The sequence below is a fragment of the Colossoma macropomum genome, unplaced genomic scaffold, assembly GCF_904425465.1.
Source record: "Colossoma macropomum unplaced genomic scaffold, Colossoma_macropomum, whole genome shotgun sequence".
NCBI lineage: Eukaryota > Metazoa > Chordata > Actinopteri > Characiformes > Serrasalmidae > Colossoma > Colossoma macropomum.
Genome location: NW_023495305.1, coordinates 88,400 through 114,355, shown reverse-complemented (window position 1 = coordinate 114,355; position 25,956 = coordinate 88,400). Strand labels below are relative to the sequence as shown.

General features: G+C 37.0%; 1 protein-coding gene across 1 annotated transcript; it reads right to left on the bottom strand.

Moving 5' to 3' along the window:
• Positions 1–1,580: 1,580 nt before the first annotated feature.
• Positions 1,581–24,021, bottom strand: LOC118801708 (leukocyte immunoglobulin-like receptor subfamily B member 2). Its single transcript, XM_036562072.1, has 7 exons — positions 23,908–24,021; positions 23,484–23,542; positions 21,874–21,935; positions 5,911–5,946; positions 3,811–4,083; positions 3,374–3,670; positions 1,581–1,927 (listed from the first exon to the last, which is right to left on the bottom strand). The coding sequence occupies exons 1-7, from the start codon at positions 24,019–24,021 to the stop codon at positions 1,581–1,583; spliced, it is 1,188 nt and encodes a 395-aa protein (XP_036417965.1).
• Positions 24,022–25,956: the final 1,935 nt, after the last annotated feature.

The following is a 25,956-nucleotide window of genomic DNA, read 5'->3' as shown; positions in this document are numbered from 1 at the left end:
CATATCGATATTCAGCATAAAATATCATTGCCAAGCAACTGTAAGAAAAACAAACAAAAAAAACCTGACAACAGCATTGTATTGTTTCTGTTGTATACAAATCTCATATCTCTGTGTACGTTAATGTAATGAGGTCATTCTGGATTATTTCTATTGGCCAGTGCATCTAAACAACATAGTTAATGCACGATTAAATAATCCTTGAGCCTTATGAGTCCATTAAACAGTAGATTAACTTTATAGTTTCCATGTAAATGTGTCCTAAAGGAAATTTCTAACCTCAACAGTCAATTTAACTACCAAACAAAGCATTATATGTCAGCATTGGAAACATCTTTGCCAAATTAAAGATTAAAATAATCCCATGTCAAAGTAACAAAGTAATGTGCAGAAGTAGGCCAACAGCTCCCAGAAACTGCCTGATTGGTTTTGGTGTGTTAGATTGATGCAATAATGAACAGAGATGTGCTAATTATATATGATTTGGATTTGGGTTGGTTATGAAGACACTAAAGGAAATGTGAGGAATGATTTTTTTTTCAGGATGTCAGGATCATGCTTTGTATCATACTTCAGTATCCATATTTTCATCTCTACAGTCTGATCAACTTTGATCAACAAAATGTAATTTGCATACGATGGTACCTCTCCCTTTTTAATGATGTACAGAATTGTGCATATATTTCAGGCACACATTTTATATTTAAAAAGACTTTAAATTGGGCAGTAAGTGTTTATTTGCTCTTTAAATAAATACAATTAATAGTAATACAATAAGTAGTCATTTTAGATCTGTTAAAGTATTTGCTTAACCATGTTCAAACATCTCCAAACAAATCTATGCATCTTTTACATCCTTGAAACAGCTTGACAAAGGGGAATTCTACAATGTTTTTCTGAATATTTGTGTAATTAAATCATTATTATTTAAACAAAGTCATTCAGAGTAGTTTGATTTGAACTGAGCCATTCTGGAGAAATTTGCCAGTTCAGATTTTGTTCACAGTGGTGGTGATAGGAACAAAATGTCTAAAATGTTTGATGCCTCTTAAAGCTCCCACAGAGAGTTATTACATGAAATGGTTATGAAGACATTGCCTCATGCATAAGACATTGTTTCACTTTAGTTTTGAGATAAGGTTCAGCCTGAAACACACTTTTAAAGTACATGCAGGATGTTATAAGGAAAAATAATAATGATACATTATTTTACCACTGTCAACGTTACATATAAAAAAAAATAAAATAAAATAAAAAAAACGTGTAGCTTCACTGCTGGTTTTGGACACTAAATAAAGTTGTTGACACTGCGACTGCTGGTTCCCATCACCACCACTATAAAGAAATAATAAGTGAGTACCATGCCACATCAAAACACTCTGACTTTGTTCACAGCTGAGTGATTGAATTACAGCAAATTTTCACAATTCAGATTCTTGCATAACTCCCCTTTTAGGCAGTCAGTCAGACAAATCAAAACTAGGCTTGAGCTACTTTCTACTTTCCTGTTCACACAGCAGGCTTGATCTGAAGTTCCCACACAGCCTTAATAAAACTTTAAAATGGTATAGGTGCACTGATCATGAAGCTGTGTATAGGCTGTGCAGTTTATAGGCCATGTTTAGCACCAGATCAGTAGCAGAAAGTTTACCAGTAACACGTATCCAGAGAGCATCACTGTAGTGAGTGTAGTAGACTGGGTCTCCTCTCCCAGCTCTGCACCAGTATTGTCCTCCATCAGAGACACTAACTGAGCTGATGGCGTAGGAGTGTGTTTCAGTCTTGATCTCATTCTCAGGGTTCTGTGTGTGTTTGATCCAGTAAAACTTCCATCCAGCTGACTGATCCAGCTTACAGTACAGAACCACTGGATTTCCTATCAGTGCAGCTCCTTTATGGCTTGATGTGAGTTCAGGTTTAGGTTTTTCTGCAGAGATGAAGCACACAGTTCAGACAGTGCAGACACTAAACTCCCAACCTAAACACTCAATTTATCTACCAAACAAAGCATTACATGTCAGCATTGGAAACACTATTGCCAAATTAAAGATTAAAATAATCTCATGTCAAAAGTAACAAAGTAATGTGCAGAAGTAGCCCAACAGCTTCCAGAAACTGCCTGATTGGTTTTGATGTGTTAGTTTGATGCGATAATGAACAGAGATGTGCTAATTAGGTTTGATGAAGACATTGTAGCTCCCCTTCACAGCAGGGCTTTAGAATCAGCAAACAGCCCAGAGAGTCATCAGTGCAGCTGCAGTTTTGTGGAGAAATGAAGAAAGACAATAAACCACAATCACAACCTTCACTAAACTGCACTTTCTAATGATTGTATTTAACAGAGATGAAGACACAGTGCAGCTGCTTATCACTGTTTCTGCTCACGAATCAAGCTGCAGTGTTAGGAGTGTCACACAATTACAGAAAGAAATGTTCAGGGTTTTAACATCATTAAATACAAATTAAATACACACAGAAACATTCATGTGTTATGCATTGTGAAAATATAGCCACAAACTAAAACACCACACACATGCACACAATTCAATGAAAATGAGAGAACAAATTGTTAATCATGTGAATGAATAAAGAAATTGTGACCACGAATAAAGGAAAACATGCGTAGAAATGGCAAAACCTTTACTCGGTGAAGGGGTTCTGTATACACTAGATGGGTAAAATATGGAGAAAAAAAAAAGGCTAACACAGCATGTTACGCAAGCTTCGCCCAGCAGGGGTGGCTGTTTTTCCCCAGTCATTCAATATGAAGATTCAGTATGAAGTTTCCAATATTCAAGAGCACGACTGAGGCTTGTTTACCCACGTTTCATCGACTAGTCTTTAACTCTGCATGTACTGTTGCTCTTCACAGTTACACATTGCATTTTAGTGATGCACACACCAGTGATGTAGGCAGTAATCATTTTTTAGGTAGGTCAACTTGGTAGATACAATTTCCAAGTGCGCTGCATCCCACAGTCATAACATCAGGCCAAAAGCAATTGAGGGCTGAGGAAATGAGGTGAAGTTTAACGGAGAACGTAATGATCGGTTTGGCCATAATACAGTGACAGAGCTCACAGAGAACAAATCAAATTTCACCACCTGAACAAATGCATCTTAATTAACATTGTCCCCTTTGATTGGATGGGCCTGTGATCAATCATCACAGTGTTGCAGGGTGCTGAACGATTTTCAGGGGGTGTTTGAGCACCCAGCACCCTTGGGGCCGTGCCTGGATAAAGGCAAGATCATGTGGTAACTCCAGAGATTTCAGGGCTGTAAAACATGGTCAGTGAAAATACTGCAATACCCCAACCTGCTACACTGTATTAATAATCTAATTAAGCAGAAATTATATTTATGCTCTCACCCTTTACAGTGAGTGTAACAAAGTTAGTGTACTGTGATGATGTTGGTCTGTAACGCCTCTCTCCTCTACACTGATACTGATCTCCATTAATCACAGCATCTTCTCTGATGGTGAGAGTGTCTCTGTTTACAGTGTAATACACAGACTGAGACACTGCAGTCAAGCTACGCCATGTATCCTGTTTATACCACTGATATGTCCATCCATCATGAGTGATAATCTCACACTTCAGAGTGACTGACTCTCCTCTGAACACAGGACTCTCCGGTTCTACAGTCAGTGTAGCTCTGGGTAGATCTACAGAAAGAAGAGAACAGCAGTGCATATTCAGAGTATATTACTGAAACTGACTCTAAATAAACAAACTAAACATCTGGTCTCATCTGTATTGCTGTGATACTGAGGTTAATGAATGCTGAAGAGATGATCACACTCACCTGATACAGTCAGTCTAACAGCGTCACTGATCTGTGAGTAGCGTAATCTTCCTCTCTCTTTTCCTTCACAGGTGTATTTTCCTCTGTGAGACTCTGTAACAGAGTTGATTCTGTACTGCTGTTCATTACTGACAGGTCTGTATGGATCATATTTATTCCAGCTGTACTGCCAGTTAGAGACTCCTTCTCCCTGTATGTCACATCTGAGAGTGACAGTCTCTCCTATAAACACCTGTTTATCAGGTTGTATGGACACGATAGCTTTTGGTCTCTCTGTGGAAACAAAATTAAATACACTCAGACCAATTTATTCCGATGATCTTATCAGTGCATATCTACACCATGAAGAATGATCATTTTAGTAGTAGCGCACAGTATATTTTATAAATGTTTTTAAAAAGGTTTAACTTAGGAAATTTTGTAAAACAGATTCATGTTTACTATATACATTAACATTATACTACATCAAAAATTATGTATTTTACTTGTTTTACTAATACATGTCACAGACTCAGTGAAACTGAAAATTCTGCAGTGAGTTAAAGATAAACAAAATTACCAGACACAGAGTTCAACTGGTTTACTGATTTCTGTCCTATTTGTTTCATCATCTGTTTTTGTTCCTAATCCATTCCAGATAAAATTCAGCATTGTCATTTGCTGTCACTTTAAAAGTGTATTCAGCTTGCTTTTCGGAGAGCTGAATGTCTATTCCGCTCTTAAACCAGCTGTAAATCCACACACTGCCTTCTCCCTTCTTTCTTTCACGTTTTAGTGTGACAGTGTCTCATATGAATATTTCTTTCTGGTCAGGAGGCTCTTTAATTTTAACCACTGGCTGATAAGCTCACTCACCTGGGACTGAAATGTACCTAATAGCGTGTAATACCTGCACAAGCACGAATAACAACAGGCCAGTCTTGAATGTTCATGCTAATCAGTCACATTTGCAGCCCTGTGAGCGTGAGAATTGACATCTTGGCATACAGGGATAGGAAGGGTATGTTCCTCGGCAAGATGATGAGCAAAAGACAAAACCTGGTTGTCCAGCAGCTCAATGTAAGCACTGTGGTTCAAATTTACTGTCACCTCAACCAAAGGACCCATTTCCACGTAATGGAAACACACCCAGAACATCACAGAGCCTCCTGCAGCTTGAACCACACCTTACACGCAATCACCATTGCACACAGCCTTCATTCCTGAGGTTTACGATAAACATGACACCTAGCATCACATTCAGGCAGAAACGGGATTCATCTGACCAGATAATACGTTTCCAGTCATGAACAGTCCAATTTTTGTGTTTCCTCACCCACTGTAACCAGGCAATTTTGTGAGCAAAGGCCTCTTGCGTGCCACTTTGCTTCATATGTTCATAGAGTTCTTTCAGGAATTGGTTGTGAAGGACCTGCGCTGACTTCAAGAAGCAATTCTTGGCTGGAAGCAAAACGATTTTTATTCCCAAGGCGTGAAACATGCCAGCGGTCCCTGTCCATCAGTTTCGTCTTTCAGCCACAATTCTGACAAGAATTTCCTGTAGACTGTGATTTTTGCCACTGCTGGTCAACCTGTGTGACTGTATGCTTTGATACACCTGCAAATTCAGCTACTTTCTTCACACTATGGCCTTTGGCACACCCAAATGCAATCACTCCTTAACATCTGCTTTGCAACCCATTTCCCACACATTGAATGAGACATTCACTGCACTGTACCACCTCTTCTCAATCTTTGAATCCCATCAGCACGCCACATGTATTTATATCCTGATCATCCTCGTCCAAAATGCCATCTGCAGGAGCCTGAAGTTACCACCACCTTAAACACGCAAGGAGACTAATTTTTTGTCCTTAAAGAAAAGACATCTTTGATCTACACTGATCTACTAAACATCAACAGGATCAGCTTAATTTACATATAGCGCTCATCTTAAACATGCAATAAACATGTTAATACTTGTGATTTCACTGATTTGAGACACTTTTCATAGTCATAAATTAAAGGAAAGGTTTATTTAATTATTTAATTTATTTAACTAAATGTAAATCAAAAATAAAAAAAATTCTGTTCATGTACTTGTAAAATTTCAAGATTTACCATCAGTATTTCCATCGTGGATGAGGACAATCAGCACTAAAATAAAGACAGAAAAAGAAAATATGATGAATTATTATGAAATAATATCGCAGTAGAATTTATGACTCAAAGCACGACACAGCAATTTAAACCTAAAACTAGGTGAAAAAGTACATCTGAGGTTACAGTTACTACATTGTCATATCGGATGGCCTGTAAATCAATTTAAAAAAAAAAGCAAAAACAATTTTAAAAAATCATATTAAAAAAAAGAATATTATTTACAAATGGCATGTATTATCTGGAATAGAGCTTTCAGTCATACTCATGTTGTTCATGACACAAACTCCTCATTTCACTCAAATTTGCCAGAGTAAAGAGCCAATATAAATATCAAAACAGGTCTTCTTCACAGTTCTCACACCTTTAGAGCTCTGACTTTCCAAGAAGGTGAGGTGTATTTAGAAGAATAGTTTTATAGAAGAAGGTAAAAACACTCTTAAACTTCTGTAAGTATAAGGTGAGGTCTGAAGTCCTCTGTGTTATCTGTCCTGCAGGATTTGAAATGTTTACGTTAAAGGCCCCCTGGTCCAAAGGTCTATCTCTTAGTTCCACATAGATGAGATCAATGTAAAAGGGCCATATGTTCAGTTTGCTTTTTCAACAACAAGCACCCTATATAAACAGTTGGATATTCTGTTCTGGAGGGGACACAATTGGCACGGATCCTCTCTCAGGTACTTTATAGTGCTTGATATGATACCATTTTACTTTGTAATAAACATCTTATGCAAGTAATGTGGTGTCAGCAAAGACTTCTTCAGCATCTTCACATCATCGCTACTTAAGAAACAACAAAGGTAACCTGGTAGCACCATTCTGAATGATGTGTGTACTTGAATAAGCTGAATAAAAGGTATTAGCCAGACATACGAGGTAACTGAATAGTCTGCTTCAAGTTGCAGACCATCTTTGACAAACCAGCACTCCAAATGTGGATGTATTTTAGCTTAGAAAGTAATTGCATAATGTTGCAATTTTTATTGATTTTCAATAGTTTGTGCCATTGTATTTTGCTGCATTGCGTGTGTGGTGCACTGAAAAAACTCACCTCCACATCTGTTCTCTAAATACCACACTGTGTCTGGGACGTGTGTAAAAGGTTCTGACCTGTTAACATCATACTGTCATGTGCGTATGTGGGCGCCCCTGTTAAAATGATGTGTTGATGGTCTAAGTGAAAATAAGTTACACATTCTCTACAAAAGAACACACTTTTGCAAATTTTAATGCAAAATTATTGCTTATTTGCCTTTTTTTTGCAATATGTTAAACTCAGGAAATAAATGCATATTGTGCACTATATTTGCAAGAAATTGACAGATTTAAATATTCTCTATGTACAGAATATGTTAACTTATTTTCAGTTTGAAAATCATTTGACAGGCGTGTCAAAAAACACGTTCTGCATTGCTCCTGCCACACACAAGCCTCAGAGAGCTGCTGTACACTAACAGACACTGTTCTCAGTGTCCATGTGGTGTGTCTTCATTCACACAGCTGCTGTTTTAGTTTTCATTAAATCACTTTCAAAAACATCACCCCTTAATTAGCGCCAGTGTCTACACACACCCTCCTGAACTACATACAGTTGCTTAATCACACAGAAGCATATTAACAACTTCATACAGGAGCTCTGACTCTGATGAAGACAGAGAACATTTACTCACAGAGTATTACAGAGAGAGACCTGACTAAACTGTGTTGATGTAATAGAGTGATTATTGGTAAACACTTAATATTGATCCTCCATATTTATGTGTGTATAGATGAAAGGTTATTACTGAGCTCATACTTTCATACTTTTTAATTTGCAATGGAAAAAAATGCCAGCTGCTGTTTATGCGGTGTCAAAATTTAATGAACCATTAAAACGATCTATGGTAACTCAGAATAAAATATTGTTACTTTAATGTACATTAAAAGTTAAAGTTTTTCCTTTGTGTCTCCTTTGGGATGTGAGGTTTTGTTCTAAAGAAAAAAAAATCACTTTATCATTGTCATATTAGCAAGAAAAAGAGTGTTACTGTAAACTGAGACAGCCCCACAAGTCATTTTAAGGGGCTTCTATGTAAATACATTATATGTACACACACACACACACACACACACACACACACACACACACACACACACACAAATGATTATAGTTATCAAAAGTAACTACTGGCAAATATAGATTAGATCGAGAGGCTTGTATTTGATTTTATTATTATTATTATTATCATTATCATCATCGTATCATTATCATCATCATCATCATCATCATCATCATCATCATCATCATCATTATTATTATTATTATTATACAAACAACTTTACTGTTTTCTAAAAAACAAACAAAAAAAACACAGAACTAGCTGGGAAATTTTAGATTTGAGATTTCTTTGAGATTTTCTTTCACAGACACCCAGATATTAGCCCTAAACTTCATTTTCATACATATTACAAGTTAAATGAACGATTAAAAATGTTTTTTAACATTTTATTGAGCATCTTGCTGGTGATCTATTCTGAGAATTTGGTGAGGCTCCTTAAACTACTTTAAATTTGCTGCCAGAGGAGTTACTGTGCAAGTACAACATTAACAAAATAAATAAATAAATTAAAAAATAAAATAAAATAAAACACACACTAAAATATTCAAAAAGAAGAATTATTTTATATTTTGTTGTAGGTTAATTTAGGTATAGAGCAAAAGAACACACCGACTGACCAACACAGACTGACATCAACTTTATGTCAACTTGACATAGTCTGTGCTTTATTCTTAGAATTGTTTTGAGCTCATTTTCATGGTTGTTTGCCGCCACAGTGACAGAATGAACCAGCAACAGTGATGAGAAACCATGTTGTTAACAGAAAAGAGTAGATTAAAATGGCAGAAATAGCCATGTATCATTTTCTGTCCGATTTTTATAGAGGATGCAATAGTTCTCATATTGATCCTCAGGGACCCCCAGACAGTCCAAGTCTGTAAATTTTAACAATACTGTCAATTTCGGCTCCCGTTTTAACATCCAGAGCTGATCAACAGAGGTTCTAAGAAGATCATTCTGTCTGTGTTTGTGTTTCCTTTGTACTGTTTCTGTAAAAGAAAAGGTTGAGCTTTTTATAAAGGTTTGCTGAGCTGGAGAAAGTAATGTTTCTGAAAGTGTCCCACTGCAGCAACATTCACCTTATATTTCATTAATCTAGAATAAAGTAAATTCAGCACATCAGTGTGTTTATCACAGAGCACTGACCACCACCAAACACTGCAGAGTCTCACAGCACGTCTACAACAGCACTGACCACCACCACTGATACTGTCACTAACACATGATTAGACTGTATAAAACACTGCATAAGACTGAGAGTTAAAGAACATACAGATCATACACAGATCAGATCATCACCATTCAACAGCTAAAATCACAAACCAGCTTTCACATCCAGCACAAGAACAGATAAAATACACAATTTCTGATCTGACAACAGTAAAAATTAAGATGCAGAATATTTAAGATTTAACTAATGGATGAAGATTTCTCAAAAAAACCTTTTAAAAAAGAATTAAATCACCAAACTGACTTTTTCACACCACAACAACTGGACAATGTGTCTAAATTAGAATTATTTTAAGTCTTTACTGTAAACACTGCATATTAAAGAAGAAGAAAACATTTTATCAAGCTCATTATGTTATGGACATGCACAGAACTACTTTACAAAATGGCTGAGAATTGCTATTTTTATCCTTGTTTTAGAAACATATTGAAATGATTAAGATACAGTAAGACACATTATGCTTTACCATGTTATACAAAAAACTCATAACACTGAAAAATTATTAAGATGAAGAATAAACACTAGACTCAGCACTAGACCTGAAGTCATCATAATCAATAATTAATTCCCAAACCACAATCACCAATTAATCAATTTTAAACATATTCAAAGATTATACTGGACGCCACAGAAACACCTTCTTATAAAAGCTGTTTAATTCCTTACTGTTACCATCACCCACAACAACAAGTGGGAACATATTGCAGATGGTGTGGAAGTTTGAGGACATTCATGACTTTTTGATAAATGTTAATAACATACTGTTTGCTCTGGTTAGTAAAGAAATCTGTTTTTGGTTTGCTTCAGTTCTTTAATATTGTGATGAAAGGTTGCCTGACTAGCAGAAAATAAGTGATCACCAAAAAAAAATATATATAAAAAATACAAAAAAAAATATATATACACACACACACACACACACACACACACACACACACACACACACACACACACATACACAATTACCTTAAATGAATGGAAAATGGAAAATGTAATACTTTATCACTTTTTTTAATCCAAAGAATTTGAATGAGAAACACACAAAGCCATTATAATTCAACATTACAAAAGTGAGTGAAATGTTTTCAGCATAGTTTGAGGCTATATTTTAAATCGTTAAGATTTACTCAGACATAATCTCTTTTAATTTAATGTTAATTTAATAGTTTATATGAAAATGTCATTGTGTCTTAAGCACACAAAAATGCATGTTTATTGATGACCCACAATGCAGAGTAGATGCTATATTTTTTGTACACGTCAAACTACATAGATACTCTCAGAACCCTCAGACTGAATATGAACAACTTCATACAGACAGAAAGAGAACATTTACTCACAGAGTATTACAGAGAGTGACCTGAACTCCATACTGTCCCCGTAATGACTGACTGACTGAGCAAAGTGTTCAACAATCAACGCTTCCTGTGTTCTTACACTCACACATCACAGAGAGAGACAGAACTCTTCAGCACCAACATTTGTATAAATCAAATATGTAAAGGATCAGAACTTAAATCTGTTAAACTTTTAAAATATTTTGAAATATTACTCTGACCTACCAAGCTACAGTGCAGTGAATCAGTATTTGCCCCCTCATTTATTCCCCATTTTTGCAGACATGGCTTGACAAAAGGAACACTCAAAAAACTTTCTTATTGGTTAACATAATTTCCATGGAGATCTCTTTTTGTTGTGGAATCATGAACGCTGATGTTATCTGAGATGAACTCCTGGATGAGTTGCTGCTGTGCTCTTGGAAGAATGTTGGTAGGCCTTTCACTTCTTGGAAGATTCAGCACTGTTCCAAGTTTTCTCCATTTGAAGATAATGGCTCTCGCCGGTTTTTGCTGAAGTTCCAGAGCCTTAGAAATGGCTAACACTTTCTAGACTGACATATTTTAACAGCTCTTCTTTTGTTTTGTATTTTCGCAGCTTGATGCTGCTTTTTGAGATCTTTTGGCCTACTTCACAGTGCTAGAAAGGTTCTCTTTAAGTGATGTGTAGTATCAGGGCTGGCAGTAACAAAGCTTGGAAAGAAAAAAAAATAAATAAATAATCGGTAAGACAATTGAGTGTTCCTTCGTAAATTATTTATTAATACTCTAAGAGTTCATCAACAACATATCAGTGAAGTAACAGTAATAAAGCATCTGAATATTGGACACCAAATAAAAGGGAAAACAACTGAATTCAGCAAATTATAAACCAATTTTATTTATGCAGTTAAAAGTTTCTTGAAAATCTACTGAAATGTATTCACTGCTGTTACATCATTAATGTTACTGAGAGTCCATTGAGTGTTTATTTAATCTAAAAAGGACCACTAAAATAAAGTGGTCACCAAATTATCAACTATCATCCTTTCACACATGATCATTTGGTGTTGAATGATGTTCCTCCAATAAGTGAAGTGATCATTAAGATAAAATAAAAAAATAAATAAATAAAATATTATACACACACACACACACACACACACACACACATAAATATATATAAAATATATATATAATATATATATATATAATATATTTTACACGTTTATATTTTCTCTGAGGACCTGAAACAATTGTACAAAAATGTACAAAGATGAAAAATCAGGTAAAATTTTACATTTTATTTTTTTAACAAATACTTTTTCCCAGCACTGTAAATGCAGGGATTTTACCAGTATCAGTGATTAACAGTTTTAATCGTCTTGAGTCCTCAATCATCTACAGTCCTGAAACTGTGTGTCCAAATATGGCAGCAAGTTTGAAAAAGGAATAACAGAGAGAGCTTCATCTGTTTCTATATGTAATGCTAAACATGACTGGTGTTGAAGATGCTATTGATTATCATGCAAGCAGTCAGTAAACATAGTTTGCCATGTTGAGTTCATGGAGCTTAAGTGCAAACAGATCATCCGTCTTACTATTAGAGGTAGTGAGAGGTCTGAAATCAGATTCTGTGCTGCTCTGGACTCAAGCTGGAAGGTGCATATGTGTGATTTACTGCATGGTGTGATTGTCTGAATGCAGCTGTGTGTGTTTCTTTCTTTGTTTAGATTGCCAATATCATTTGAGGTTTGCTTTCCAGTTTTTCTGTTTTAATTTCTTTACAATCTATTTGTAATTGAGATTAAATCCAAGTATTAAAATCAAGCTGAGTTCAGGTCTGCTGTCGTCATGGAGCTTTCTGCGTCACTGAGTTTCAATCCTTTATTGAGTGAAGAGGTCTTTGCTGCCGTTTCACAAGAAAAGAACAAAGTCAGACCACAACCCTCTAAATAACTCTTCTCTGCTCTCAAACCTCGACGGATACTCTGTGACTGTGTGACCAACGAGATGGCACTTGTTGTTTATTCTGTATCCGTCTTTTTGAGTGTAATTCACTTTCACATGCTTCACGGGCCTGTCTGGTCACTTCATGGATTATCAGGGAAAAAAAATCCAGCAAAAATTTCAATTTCACCAAAAAATTCTGTCAAACCATTTTTGAAATATTACTCTGACCTTCCAAGCTACAGTGCAGTGAATCAGTATTTGCCCCCTCATTTATTCCCCATTTTTGCAGATTTGTCACTACATGGCTTAAGATCATCTTACAAAATCATTACATTTTATTTAAGGAAATAAGTTTTGTAACACCTGTAGTAACTATGTGTAAATGCCCCCTTAAACTTAACTTGTTCTGCCTCACCTAACAGCAACAACAACAAAAACAACAACAACAACAACAACAACAACAACAACAACAGCAACTAAATGCTTCCTATAACTAAAACTATCACTGTGGAGGAATTGTCCCATTCTTCTTTATAGAATTGCTTTAATTTAGCGATATTGGAGGGCTTTTGAGGAACGGCTGCTTTTAAACTGCCTTTGTTCTGACTGAACATTGTTCTGCAGTAGAAAGCAGAATTCATGGTTCCATTAATTATGGCAAAACACCCAGGACTTAAAGCAGTGAAGCATCCCTACACCATCACACTACCACCAACATATTTTACTGTTGGTATGTTATTAGTAGTAGAATATTGTAATAGCTTTACACCAGATGTTAGGGGACCCATGTCTACCGAAAAGTTTTACTTTTGACTCATTAGTCCACAAAAAAGTTATGCCAAAAAAAAAGAACTTTCTTATTGGTTAATATAATTTTTTGCCTTTCATATCTTCCATGGATATCTGTTTTTGTTGTGGAATCATGAACGCTGATGTTATCTGAGATGATTTTGTGATTTCCTGGAAGAGTTTTAAGTATTGAAAAAAAATTAAGCTGAGTTCAGGTCTGCTGTCGTCATGGAGCTTTCTGCATCACTGAGTTTTGATCCCTTATTGAGTGAAGAGGTCTTTGCCACTGCTTCACAAGAAAAGAACAAAGTCAGACCACAACCCTCTAAATAACTCTTCTCCGCTCTCAAACCTCAACTGATACTCTGTGACTGTGTGACCAACGAGATGGCACTTGTTGTTTATTCTGTATCCGTCTTTTTGAGTGTGATTCACTTTCACATGCTTCAAGGGCCTGTCTGGTCACTTCATGGATTATCAGGAAAAAAATATTAAATTTCACTCATGCATAAATAAAAAAACAGAACGTGCCGAAACCAGTTCTAATTTGGCAAATGATACAAAAATAAACATGAAGTGTGTGAGTCAGCAGGATTTTGGGGATTGAGTGCACTCTGTTGATCAGTTGTGTAGTGTCCATTTGATGCAACACTGATTAGCTTTTATCCATTAACTATATCCTCCTGAGCTTGCTGTACTGAAATGCTCTTACTGGCTGTATATGCAGACAAGTGCAGACAACAGCTCAGTATTATGAGGCACTGAGTGTTTTATTTATTTATTTAACTTTTAATTGGAGTTCTTTTCTGTATACATGAACGGATGCTAATATATTTTACTTTACTCATGAAAGCTGAAATCTGTGAATCTGTAAAATTTACTGTGTTACTAAAGTGACAAGCAGAGTACAAGGCCTTTTAGCACCTCCTCCACCGATCAAACCCCCAAAGCTGAAGCAAAATGCACAGAAACCACAGTGACCATGTTAACACCTATGCTTGGAAACTTTGACACAGACAGAAACTGTTTGTTCAAGAATAGAAAAGATGTCAATCATTGCCATGAGTTACGTTAAATATAATATTTACCATCAGGTTATGGTCATAATTTTGATAGTAGTCTTTTTTGTCAGGTTAGTTCAGACTTGTTCAACCTAATGCTGTGTACTAACCCCACACATTTCCACAGTCCAATAATATAGTCTCCTGAAAGTAGTAGTCAAACAATAAAAAAGCAAATCAGGGGGAATGATAGCAGATTCAATGGGGGAGGAGGATGGTGTGTTTATGAAGTATAGCACTTTTTATGATCTTTATGTCTTATGGGTGATTAGACATAAATTGCATGTTATGTGTTTTTATATGAAGAGTACAGTATAATCCCTATGCAGTTTTACAGTCATAGCATGAAGGTCAGCACTAATGCCCCGTGGGGTGGATTCCTCCAAATCATTCTTGAGAAAAGTGCATAGTTTATATTTTATACATGGATATTTAAGTGTATCTTTTCCCCACAAAATCTCCCACACCTATGATATTTTATTGTAATTACAGTGAAAACACAATGCATGCACTAAGTTGTTGTCACGGGACGGTCAGGGAGCGGACCCAAGCGCAGAGAGGAAAACCCGTGAGGAGGGGCCTTAAAACTGATAAATTAAAACAATATAAACAAATACTTATTTATTCACCCTCTTGGCAATTCTATAGTGTGACAGATTGTAAGAAATAATGTGGGGACAGTGAGTGTGTTGCATACGGTTGGACAGGAGTAACCCTCAGCTGAATTCTAAACAGCAACCCTGGCCTTGCAAGCCAAGTGCCCTACCACTGCGCCACTGTGGAGCACAGGTGACAGGCGGAATTACACCCCTCTGAATGGTGGGGGGAAAGTGGCAGGAAAAATCAAACAAAGGAAAACACCAAGAATGGCAACACAAACAAAAGATTAATTCAAGAAACCAAATAAATGCCCAAACCAAAACACCTCTCAGAGGAAAGGGGGGGTGGGGGGGCTGACTATACTTCAGCCTCTGCTTTCTTTCTCTCTCTTTTTTTAATTTTATTTTTTTTCCCCTTTGTCTTAAATCTAAACATTTTTCCTTCTTTCCTTTTTCTCTTTCTATCACCTAGCTTAGATCAGTGCTCTGTTTTCTGTTCTTTGTTTTCTCTATTTTTTTTTTTTTATACCCACCTGGGCTAAGTACCATACCAGTCACCCCTCTACAAAGGTGTGACAAGGGTGAGCTGTCTGCCATGGCTTTAAATGCTGTTACCAACAGGGGCACCTGGTTGACACTGATTACCCCTTGGTATTTTGGGATTTTGAGCCTCGTGGAGTAACAGTGCCTCGCTGCCGTTGCCCTCTGCTGGCAGTCGGCAGCACAGGCTGACCCTTTACAGTTGTAGTAAAGTCTGGTAAAGCATTAAGCAGCAGCGTTCAAGATTCCTTTATGTGTATTAACATTGTGTGATTTGGATATATAAAACAACAAAGAAACCAGAAATTAAGTACCTGCCCTGCCTGTATGTTAGAAAAAAAGCATTTGTTTTGTAATTAACTGCACTTTCATAATCGTCGCCAACATGCAGATCAGACTTTCAATGACAGACAAAAAAAAACACATTATGATGTGCAAGAAATACATGACACTGTTCGTTTAAATAATGTGTGTTTTTATATTTTAATATTGACATGCGAGCCAGTAGATATTACAATGATAATATGCAAACTCTAATAATAAGTGTAATTTGTTCTTCTAGTTTTACTTTGTAAATTGTATGTAACAGTGTTATAAGTGCTGTATACAGTAAGCTCTGTACCTTGGCTATAACCTTTTGATGTTGCCCCTCCATTTGCCAGACCATGTTTGTACCCTTGGAGAAACTAAGGGTTTCAAACTAGGTAAAAACACTCCTGCACTAGTGTATCCTAAAGACAGGCCCCTGGATCATTGAATGGGTTTATGGGTGCATGCCCAGGGGCCTGAGCCACAAGGGGCCCCTGCGAGCAATTATGAGAAAATCTAAACAGCTGTTTTGACTCACAGTGGGAACTTTACTGGTAGTATAAAGGGAAAAATTAACGAATAGCGTGTCCTGACAGCAAACAATGCGAGCAAGAGCAACTAAACCCAAATGCTTCCATTCTAATCATTAAAGTTGTCTACACCATCTGAGAGTGAGAGAAAGTGACCCAGGGATCTGTTTGACCCTTCCATCATTTGTTAGCTAGTTAGGTTAGCTAGCTATGGAGATACCAGTTAGGGGAAGCGAACTGCCCACCATCACGGCAGTATAATGCTATTTTAACTGTGGAGTTTAGACTACTGATGTTATATATGAGAATAAAACATAACCTGTTACAAACTCTTAAATTCATGTCCCAAACCACAGCTGGACAGCTCTGTCAGTAAAGCATCTTTTGATAGGTCTGTGTTTGTTTATATTTTTATGTGCACTTAACGTTTCCAGTGTAGACATCCAGCAAGCCTTGCGACGCAATGCAATACTACATTTGAATGCCAGTTTGCTGTTGGACTACGGTGTAATTTTGTGTTATGGCTGATTGTAATCCTGGCGCTCCACAGCTTACCTAAGCATCACTTTATTTTTCTCCTCTAATTTTTGCTTGGTAACCATCACACTGTCATTCATTATCTTACTCAGGTTTTCAGGTTTATAGCATTGAGCTAGCATCCATATGAATCTGCTTTGAATTTGGAGCTCCAGGCATTCAAAAGATGTTCCTGAGGGATCTGTAAGATCTGACACTTATAAAATGTCAACCACCTGGAAGTTGATTCGTCCTCATCAGCAGTGCTCTGCATCATCAGAGGTAAGATATAAATGGAAGAAAAGACTGAATATTTCATGCTCACTGCAGCAGGATACTTTAGCTAGGCTGCTGGACAGTTTGGGTTTTTAAGTTTGCTGTTTTTCTCCCTTTATGCACATTTCAGCGGTCTGATTGTAATTTACGTCATCTTCACTGGGGTTAACTTCTCAAGAATGGATACATACTTACAGATAAATGTTGCATTGGTTGTTGGGTTTATGTTAAACTGTGTTCTCATTACTGTGTGCTTAATCTTGCCACTATTTTGTCTCAATTGAAAAAAAAGCACTTGTTACAGTGATGTGCCAACATTGCATTTACTATGCTGCCACTGTGGTGCTGCATAGGCCTTGTTTAACTTGCTGTAATAACAAAATCACTGACCACCCAGAAAAAGTTGATTACCAAAGATTTGTGCCCAGGGGCAATTAACTTGATATGGGTGGCAGGCCTGCCTAAACCAGCGTCCTTACACACACTAGTATATATAAGTATAGTATATATATAACTTGGAAAGAGCAAAAATGAATCCTAATGTGAGCTCTGACTAACATCACCTATCCGGTTCTTCTGTTCAATGTACATGGACAGATGATACTGCTTTTAAATTAATGATGAAAACTAAAAACAGTGAATCTGGCCTGTCATTATTGTTATGTATGATTACACTAACTTTCTGGGTGGTGCTGAATTTGCTCTATAGATATGACTTTATTCTCAATGAACATGACATATAAGGACTGACTGGTGTGAATGTGTGCACAAGTGAGCTTTACTATGTTTCTGAAGTGACAAGCAGAGCACAAGGCCTTTCAGCACTAACTCCACCGATCAGACCTACAAAGCTGAAGTAAAATACAGATAAACCACAATAAGCATGTTATCACCCATTCTAGGAAATTTTGTCACAGAGAGAAACACAGAAACTGTTCGTTCAAGATGATAAACTTTATATTTAAAATTATTTGTGGTAATGTTAACCATTAGGTCATGGTCATATTTCTGCTTTCAGAACAAAACCTCTTATCTCCACTTTTCATTTTTCAGCTTGTGATATAATTTGACAATGCCTGCTGCTCTTTACATAGTTTAAATTTCATAATGAATGGAACACAACAACATTACTTGGAAAAAAAGTAATGGGGAGATTGTTGTATGTTCATATGTAGAGCACAGTTTAAACTCTATGCATTTCTACAGTCATTAAACTTTATCAAACCAATTTCATTAGGCCAGCTCTGCTATCATTGGTCAGTATATGCAAAGTCCAGTTCTAACTGTACTTCGTTGCTCTAGTTTTATATTGTAAATGTTATGTTCAGTGCTATAAAAAAAGTTGAGCTGTATGTTGACTATAACCTCTTGACCTTGTCCCGTCACTGGTCTTTCCAAGTTTGTACCCTTGACGACAGACCTTCAAACCAGGTCTGTACAGTTCTGCAACAGTAAATCTAGATGGAGGGTTCTTAAACCCTCTGGTACATATTTCTATAGGCTCAAACAAAAAAGAGTCTGACGTAAACTCTAACTAAAGAACCCTACGTCACCTATACCTTCCCATTCTAACAGTCTGCATTCAACAGCCAAAGTCTCTCACCACCCAGTCCAGCATCATCAAGTCCCACAAGCAGATGCTCTAAAAAGCTCACCTACTGTTTATGCTGTGTGCTGCTTACACACTCATGATTAAACTATGAGGATCAGTGAGGGACGTCAGAGACTCAGTAACATCCACTCTTCTAGGATGTCTATAAATTATACAGTTTATTATACAGTATATTATTGTGAACTGAAGCTAAATCTTCACTTTTGAGCACTACTCCTGCTACATGTGATATTTTTGTGGTTTCTGCAGAGTTGTGACAAAGTCCACTAATAAAAAACTGTAAATGTATCAGCTGTGAAGACAGAACTGCTTTTTTGCTTGAACACAGTGAACAAACAAGCTGAATAAGCTTCTCTGATGTGTCCAGTGTGAAGGTTCACAGTCCATCAGTGATCTCTGAAAGCTCTGCTGATTCCCACAGAAATGAAGAGAATTAGTACAAAATAAATGTTTTAAAAAGTTTGTTATTAAATGTTGTAAGTAATGACATAATAACCTGAAATTGGTGCACAAGCAAATCCTGATCTTCACCTCATAATACAGTTCAGATACAGTCTGTGTTTCTTCAGCTGGAGGAGAAGATAACGAGCATGTGTGACACAGAAGCCCACATGAAGGTGGAGAATCCAAGATCAGCTTTAATACTTACAGTTCAGTATAAACAGGCAGATTTAGTGCTGCTTCCTCCAAACAGTGACTCAAAACATGTTGAAGCTTTTGCGCCCCCTCTATTTAGAAACATGTTACGACCCCATGTTTTGTCTAGGGGCTGTGGGACCAGCAACATGTGGCATTAAAAGACTGAACTGGTGGTGACAGGTTAAAAGCTTGAGGAACCAACCAATAGAGCTTTTGAAGCCATTTTATTAAAACCAACCATAATCAAATGGTGTGCTATGATACCTAGTACCACACCAGAAGTTCAAACTGTAAGAAGAAAGAAAAGAACAAAGAAAAGAACAAAATAAAACCTAACCATGCTTGCCTACACTGAAACAAAAAGTACTTAGGTGAAACAAAAGTGAACTGTTCTACACTTGTTCCCTGGCCAGTAATGTGGCCTATGTGGCACATTCCTTTTACCTGGTTGAAGCCCCAGGTGGTACAAATAATCAAACAATCTCTTGTAAAACAAAAAATAAACATGTGCAGGTAAAATACCAAAAACAAACGCACCAACACACGATTTAAAAACACAACCTAAAACACAGCACACAATTGATCAGTCCTCTCTCCAGCCATTTCTAAGGATTCCTTTTAAAGCTTAGGCTCCTCCCCCCAGTTACACCAGCCAGGCCTTTGATTGGTCAGAGGTCCTCCTCACATGACTGATTGCAAAGCAGAAACACCAATGAAGGAAAGGAGAGACTGCAAACGCAAAAACTCCAAAATACGTATTTATATGCAAAACACCCACCCAAAAAAGTAACTCCAGTTGCGTTTAAAGATTTTAGACAGTTCGAACACAACATTTTACAATTTGAAAAGGAGAGGTCTAAAGGTCTAATGTTAGAAGTATTAGAACTAATGCATGGACAAAGTGGATCCTGACCCTATAAAAACTTGCAAGAGCATTCACACAAACATCAAATGACCAAATCAGGCCTTTTATGTGAAAGACCCTACAAAAATGTCACCTGACTCAACCAGATCTGGCTCAGCATTCAGAAAATCACACTAAAGAACCTCCTCTCCAAAATGTAGATTATTAGTGCGTTTTTCATGCCAGGTTATCATTACATAGTTGTGTCATCGTGAACAAAAGGAACTCCAATAGTGAAACAAACTCTAAATGAGGTCATGAGGTACTAAAATGTATCAATTGAATTTATGTTATAAAACTAACAGTCAACAACAATCACTTTTAATGCCCTGAGTGCCATGTGTGACTCAAGTGAGAACACTGATCTAAGATCAAGTCTCTTCAGTCCATGTAGTCCTATCCATGGTATTTAAAAAAGCAGAAACTGATCACAGAACATTTGTATTTGGAGAAGTTTGATACATATTGGCCATTTTTGCACTGTTTGTCAAAATTATCTCAGGTAATTAGAAAAATGCAAGAAATATCTCCGCAGCTCTGTGTCCGAATAGGCTGAAGTTGAAGAGTTTTCAGGTGAATTTATATCATTTACCATTAAGAATGACTGATTGTGTCAGTTGTATCGATTGTATCTAGTTACAATAAGTAACTTTGAAAGCCTTCAACAGTTAAAATATTATAATATTATAATTGCCCATTGCCCATGGATTTCCACTCTGCAACATCTTGTGAATATTAGGATTTTATAATAACCTTTGTCTAAACATGAGTTATTCTCTTGTGGGACACTGTGGCACCCCTGTGAACTGTCAGTCTTTTCATCATCCAAAATACACAAACTTATAATAACAGGACCAAAATGTCATGTTAAGTATGATCAAATATAACTGAACTGGCCAAAACACAGATCAATTATATATTATATTTCTGTTTATATATATTTATATTCTTGTCACCAATGGCTGCTTACAGCTGTTCAGTCTCTACAACATAAATAACTTTGCAATGTGAACCACATTTTCCAGAGATAAAGTCTGAGGTTTCCTGAGTCTGACCATGTACTGCTTCCAGATAGAAACTGTTGAGAGTCATGTTGCACAAAATGACTACTAATCAAGTTACAAATGCCTTCAGTTGTAGTTGTAGTCCAGATTCATTTTGAAATGTCTTACTCATATTTACTCGTTTACCAATAAAGAATCATTTGTAATAAGCATATGGAAGTCCACCTGTCATCAGAGTCTCCCTTCTGAGGAACTGCATGTTTATTCATAAGTATAAAGAATGTCAATCAGTACTGTATGAAACACTTTCATACAGTAAAAGTTGCTCATTGCTGTTTGTCAGTGGTGAACCATGACTATTAAAGCTAGGCCCTCAGTTGGGGCCATAAACATCAAGACAAGGTCAAAACCATGAAAAAAAACACCTTAATGATAATGCTCATTTTTTTGTTTTTTCCTGTTAGTGTTGGGGTAAATATTCTGCAGCATTTATTCACTGTTTTTTTTTTCAACAAAGACTCTTGCTGTAAGGTGGGGCTAGCTCACTGGCAGTGTGGTTATATGGTGAGACAGGAAGGACCTTGGCAGGGGGGTCTGAGAGCTGAGCACTGCAAGAGGAGATATAAGTTTGGGTTAGAGCTAACTGCTGTAGAAAAGTTGAGTTTATGTATGGCCTAGATGTGGCTGACTACTGCTGTTAATAAAGCACTATGACTTGTGCAAAAGCTGTGTCTCCTTTCATAGCAGTGAACGCTACAGCATTTGGAGCAAAGCTATTGCCAATTCACAAACATTTTCTGGCTGTTGTAGATTAAACACAGACATTTAAACTTATAAAAGATATTGCATGTTTTATTTAAAGCTGGCAGTATGACTGAAACCTGGTTAGACTACAGCTCGTATTCATAGTCAGTGACGCCTCTAGGACTTCCATTTGGTGTTTAAAGAATTTAACCTTTTTTGTTTCCAACCAAAATTTGAAAAAAAAAAAAGTATAAAAGTAGTACTACAATATCCACAGAGCATAAATACAACAAACAAATAAACAATATTTTGTTTATTTCACAGACCCCGCCAAGCCTGTCTAAGACTGCTGACACAACATTAAAAAAATGGGGCTAAGGTCTGTTGTGTCTTTAAATATGTAATATGTAAAAAACTAGCAAAGTCCTGTTCGTTTGGCTTTGTCTGAAAGTGTGTGTGGTTTTGTGGCTTTTTCAGTTCTCATTTTCCACACGATCTATGCTGCCCCCTGCGGTTCAGCTCAGACATACAGCTTAATAAAGTTGATTTGCGCTGTCCTGTGAAGGGATAAGAAACAAGATGTTTATGCACTGAACTGATTTCAAATAATATGTATAAGTATATCAAGAAACTAAACCACACCGCGTACATACTCAGCAACTCGGTTTTTCTCTGCTGCATGCTTGGTGGGCTGCTGTTTGTGTCATGGGCTGCAGTGCAGTTCAGTGTAATATCTCTCTATATCCCTCTGCTGGTGAGACAGTGAACTGCATCTGAGCTCCACTCCTATCGACTGTATTGACTCCTACTGATTTGAGCACTGACTGTAAACTGTAAGCTGGACCTAGCTGTTCTCAGTGAGGACCAGGTGAGGTCAGTCGTGTCACCAGAGAATTTGTAAAAAGGAGAATTCCACTCTGTAATGTCCCCTGGGTTTCTCAAACGCTAGAGGGCGCTCCTGAGTGAGTCCAAAATGAATGGGTTAAGACGGAGCATTTGAGCAAAATCATAGTTTATAATTTCTTAAACATTTTTAATATAAAAGAATACATTGTTGTCTTGAATACAGAACAGTGTAAAGCATTCGCTCAACGCTGTTATATTTTTAAGAGCTTTTGAACTGAAGTTATAGGAGTTTAAAACGGTGCCCCATGTACGTCCATAACATGAACACGAACAGCCAGGGAGCTGCTCCGCTCACCAACCAATCAGCATTCAGTAGCAGTAATATTAGCATCCTGCTGCCACAAACCCATTTGCTGTAAAAAAAAAGGAAACATACATTTTTTACTGAAAAACATTCTTCTACATTTTGAAATTAAAGGAAAGTTCTGGGCAAGTGATTAGAAACTATTTTAACATTCAGTTTATAGCCATTTAGCTCCATTCACCCACATTCTTTGAGAACTCACTCACGGGCACCCTCTGGGGTTTGCAGGCCTGTTTTTGATATAACGGGGGAAATATGAGACTGCACCCATGACAGTCAGAGAATATTCTATGGAGATGTTGTCAGTGAGAGAAATAGAGAGGCTGGTCAGGCCAAGCATTCAGGGTTCAAAACTGTAAGGCAGTGAGATTAGCTGAGTCTGTGGTTAAACTGAGCCATCTGTTGTTTCTTGTTATAAGGCCACTTGTGTAGCTGTAACGTTAAATTGAACTTTATGTATTCCTCATTTATTGTCATGTTTCATGTCATGATATAGGGAGTGTGCACAGTAACAAACACCACATTAAATACTCATTGGTCACTTTATCTGTTACAGTTACCACATACACCGACGTGCCAAAAGTCATTGGATAGCAGTATATAAACTGATTATGAAGTGGCGTTACCTCGGGAGACGGGTTGGGAACACCCACACCTGTATAAGTTGTGAAGTGAGGCTGAACACTGGCCAGTGTGCTCAGGGCAAGGTAATGTGAATTATTGGAGTTCGAACGAGGCATGATAGCGGGTGCCAGACGGAGGGAACATTCCATATCCAAAGTTGTGCAGGCATTTATCATTCCTTGATCCACAGTGTCATGTATGTACTAGGAATACGTCATAGTAACTGTTCACCTATAAATTGTAGGTTACCCTGCTAAAATGTCCAGTGAGTATGAATATTTTGTGTGGTGTTTCTGTTATTTTCTACCATATGCATAGTCTTTTTCACTAGAAGAACAAATACTTCTGAGCACAGAGAGTAACCATGTAACCATGGCATTTCAGCTGTACACATTTTGAGCATAGGAAGCTTACAAATTGTGCCCAACACAGTTTTTAACAAACTTGTTTGTTCCCATAAAAGGAAGAAAGGAATTCCATCTGCGATGGTGTCCTTACTCTTTATGGTAAATATGTGTAAACTTTTTTGCTCTGTTTTCCTGCCCTTGTGACACTTGGTATGTGCTAATTGTATAAAGGGTTTGCATATGCGGAATAGTTCTAAACATACTGGTAATTTGCTATGTTTAAATACACACAATACCACAAGTTTTCATTTAGTCTAAGGGTGCTTTCAAACTTACCTTGTTTGATGCAGATCAATTGAACTTTTTCTTTAGTTCAGTACATTTTGACAGGTGCAACTAATTACCATCAGATGTGCACCAAACTGTGGTCCTCCAAAAATCATTGTACTCCATCCACTTCCATGTGGACACTGGTTCAGTTTGTTGTAAACTTTTTTTCTGAAAACCTGCACTACAATGGGGAAAAGCACCATTAGAAACTTTCGCTTCTTTCAGCAGTGCATCATTACTGTACCTTCATCATCATCTATCCTTTATAGCAGATATCTCAGATGTGCATGTCATGCTTGCAGCATGAGCTGCTATTAAAAATAGCTGACAATCAGTAAAAGATCATGGTCTGTAGAATGTATTTTTTGAAAGGTCGGGCCAGGCATCAGCAATGTTTATTCATATTTCAGACATGCATCCATAGCACCACCCAGTGGAGAGAATTAGACACACCACACAGTGACAAAACCATTTCCCAATGGTGAAAAACTTGTATTTACTTTCTATGCATGATATTCAACATTTGTACATTGTTTGTAAGTGATATTACCTGTATGTTATGTAGTCGATTACCTAAACTATGTATATTTTCTATTATTAGATATAAATACGTAATGTATCACTTTGATAATTTACCGATGTAGCCATTTGATTGTAGTAGGTTTAAAACCCTGATAAGTATGTAAGCTGAATATGTATTCCTTTTCCATTTGGTTTGTTTCTTCTGTTCCTTAGTTAACGATCACACTGTGAGTGAATATACCCAGAACAAACGATACCAAGAGAATACATACAATGTCTGCGTGTGTCTTTTAATATGTGTGTTGCTTTTCAGGTAATATCTGTTAAAACTGTCTGTTATAAAACATAAATGTGCTCTTTGTTTCCTCCCTTGGTTTTTGCAAGTTTAAAGGAATAATCCAAACAGTTGTGGTATTTAAATGGTATTTCATTGTCTGGTTATAATAGACTAAGATTTGGAAACAAAGGAGGGCGCGATTCTTGGGGAGGCACTTATGGATTATGTATCCCCAGTCAGAGTTTGAAACAGTGAATAACTAATTGCCCTTTAGGTGAGAAGGACCTATCTGCGCTTTGGCTCCACCTCCAAAGGGGAGGGCATACAGCCAGACAAAGCCTGAGCACAATGCATTTTTAGTTCAGTTCTGAGTTCTGAGAAGAAAAGCTAGCTAGAACCACAAATCAGGGCCAACCTAGGTCAGAAGATAGAACATTAGTTTAACAGATCTGAGCAACTTGTCTTTTGTTCGTCTTCCTATTTTGTTTGTTAGTTTGTGTACACCTTAAGCTTTAAACCACACTGATGAAGCAATCTGTCGACTGGCCATCGATTGATTCAATTCAATTTCATCT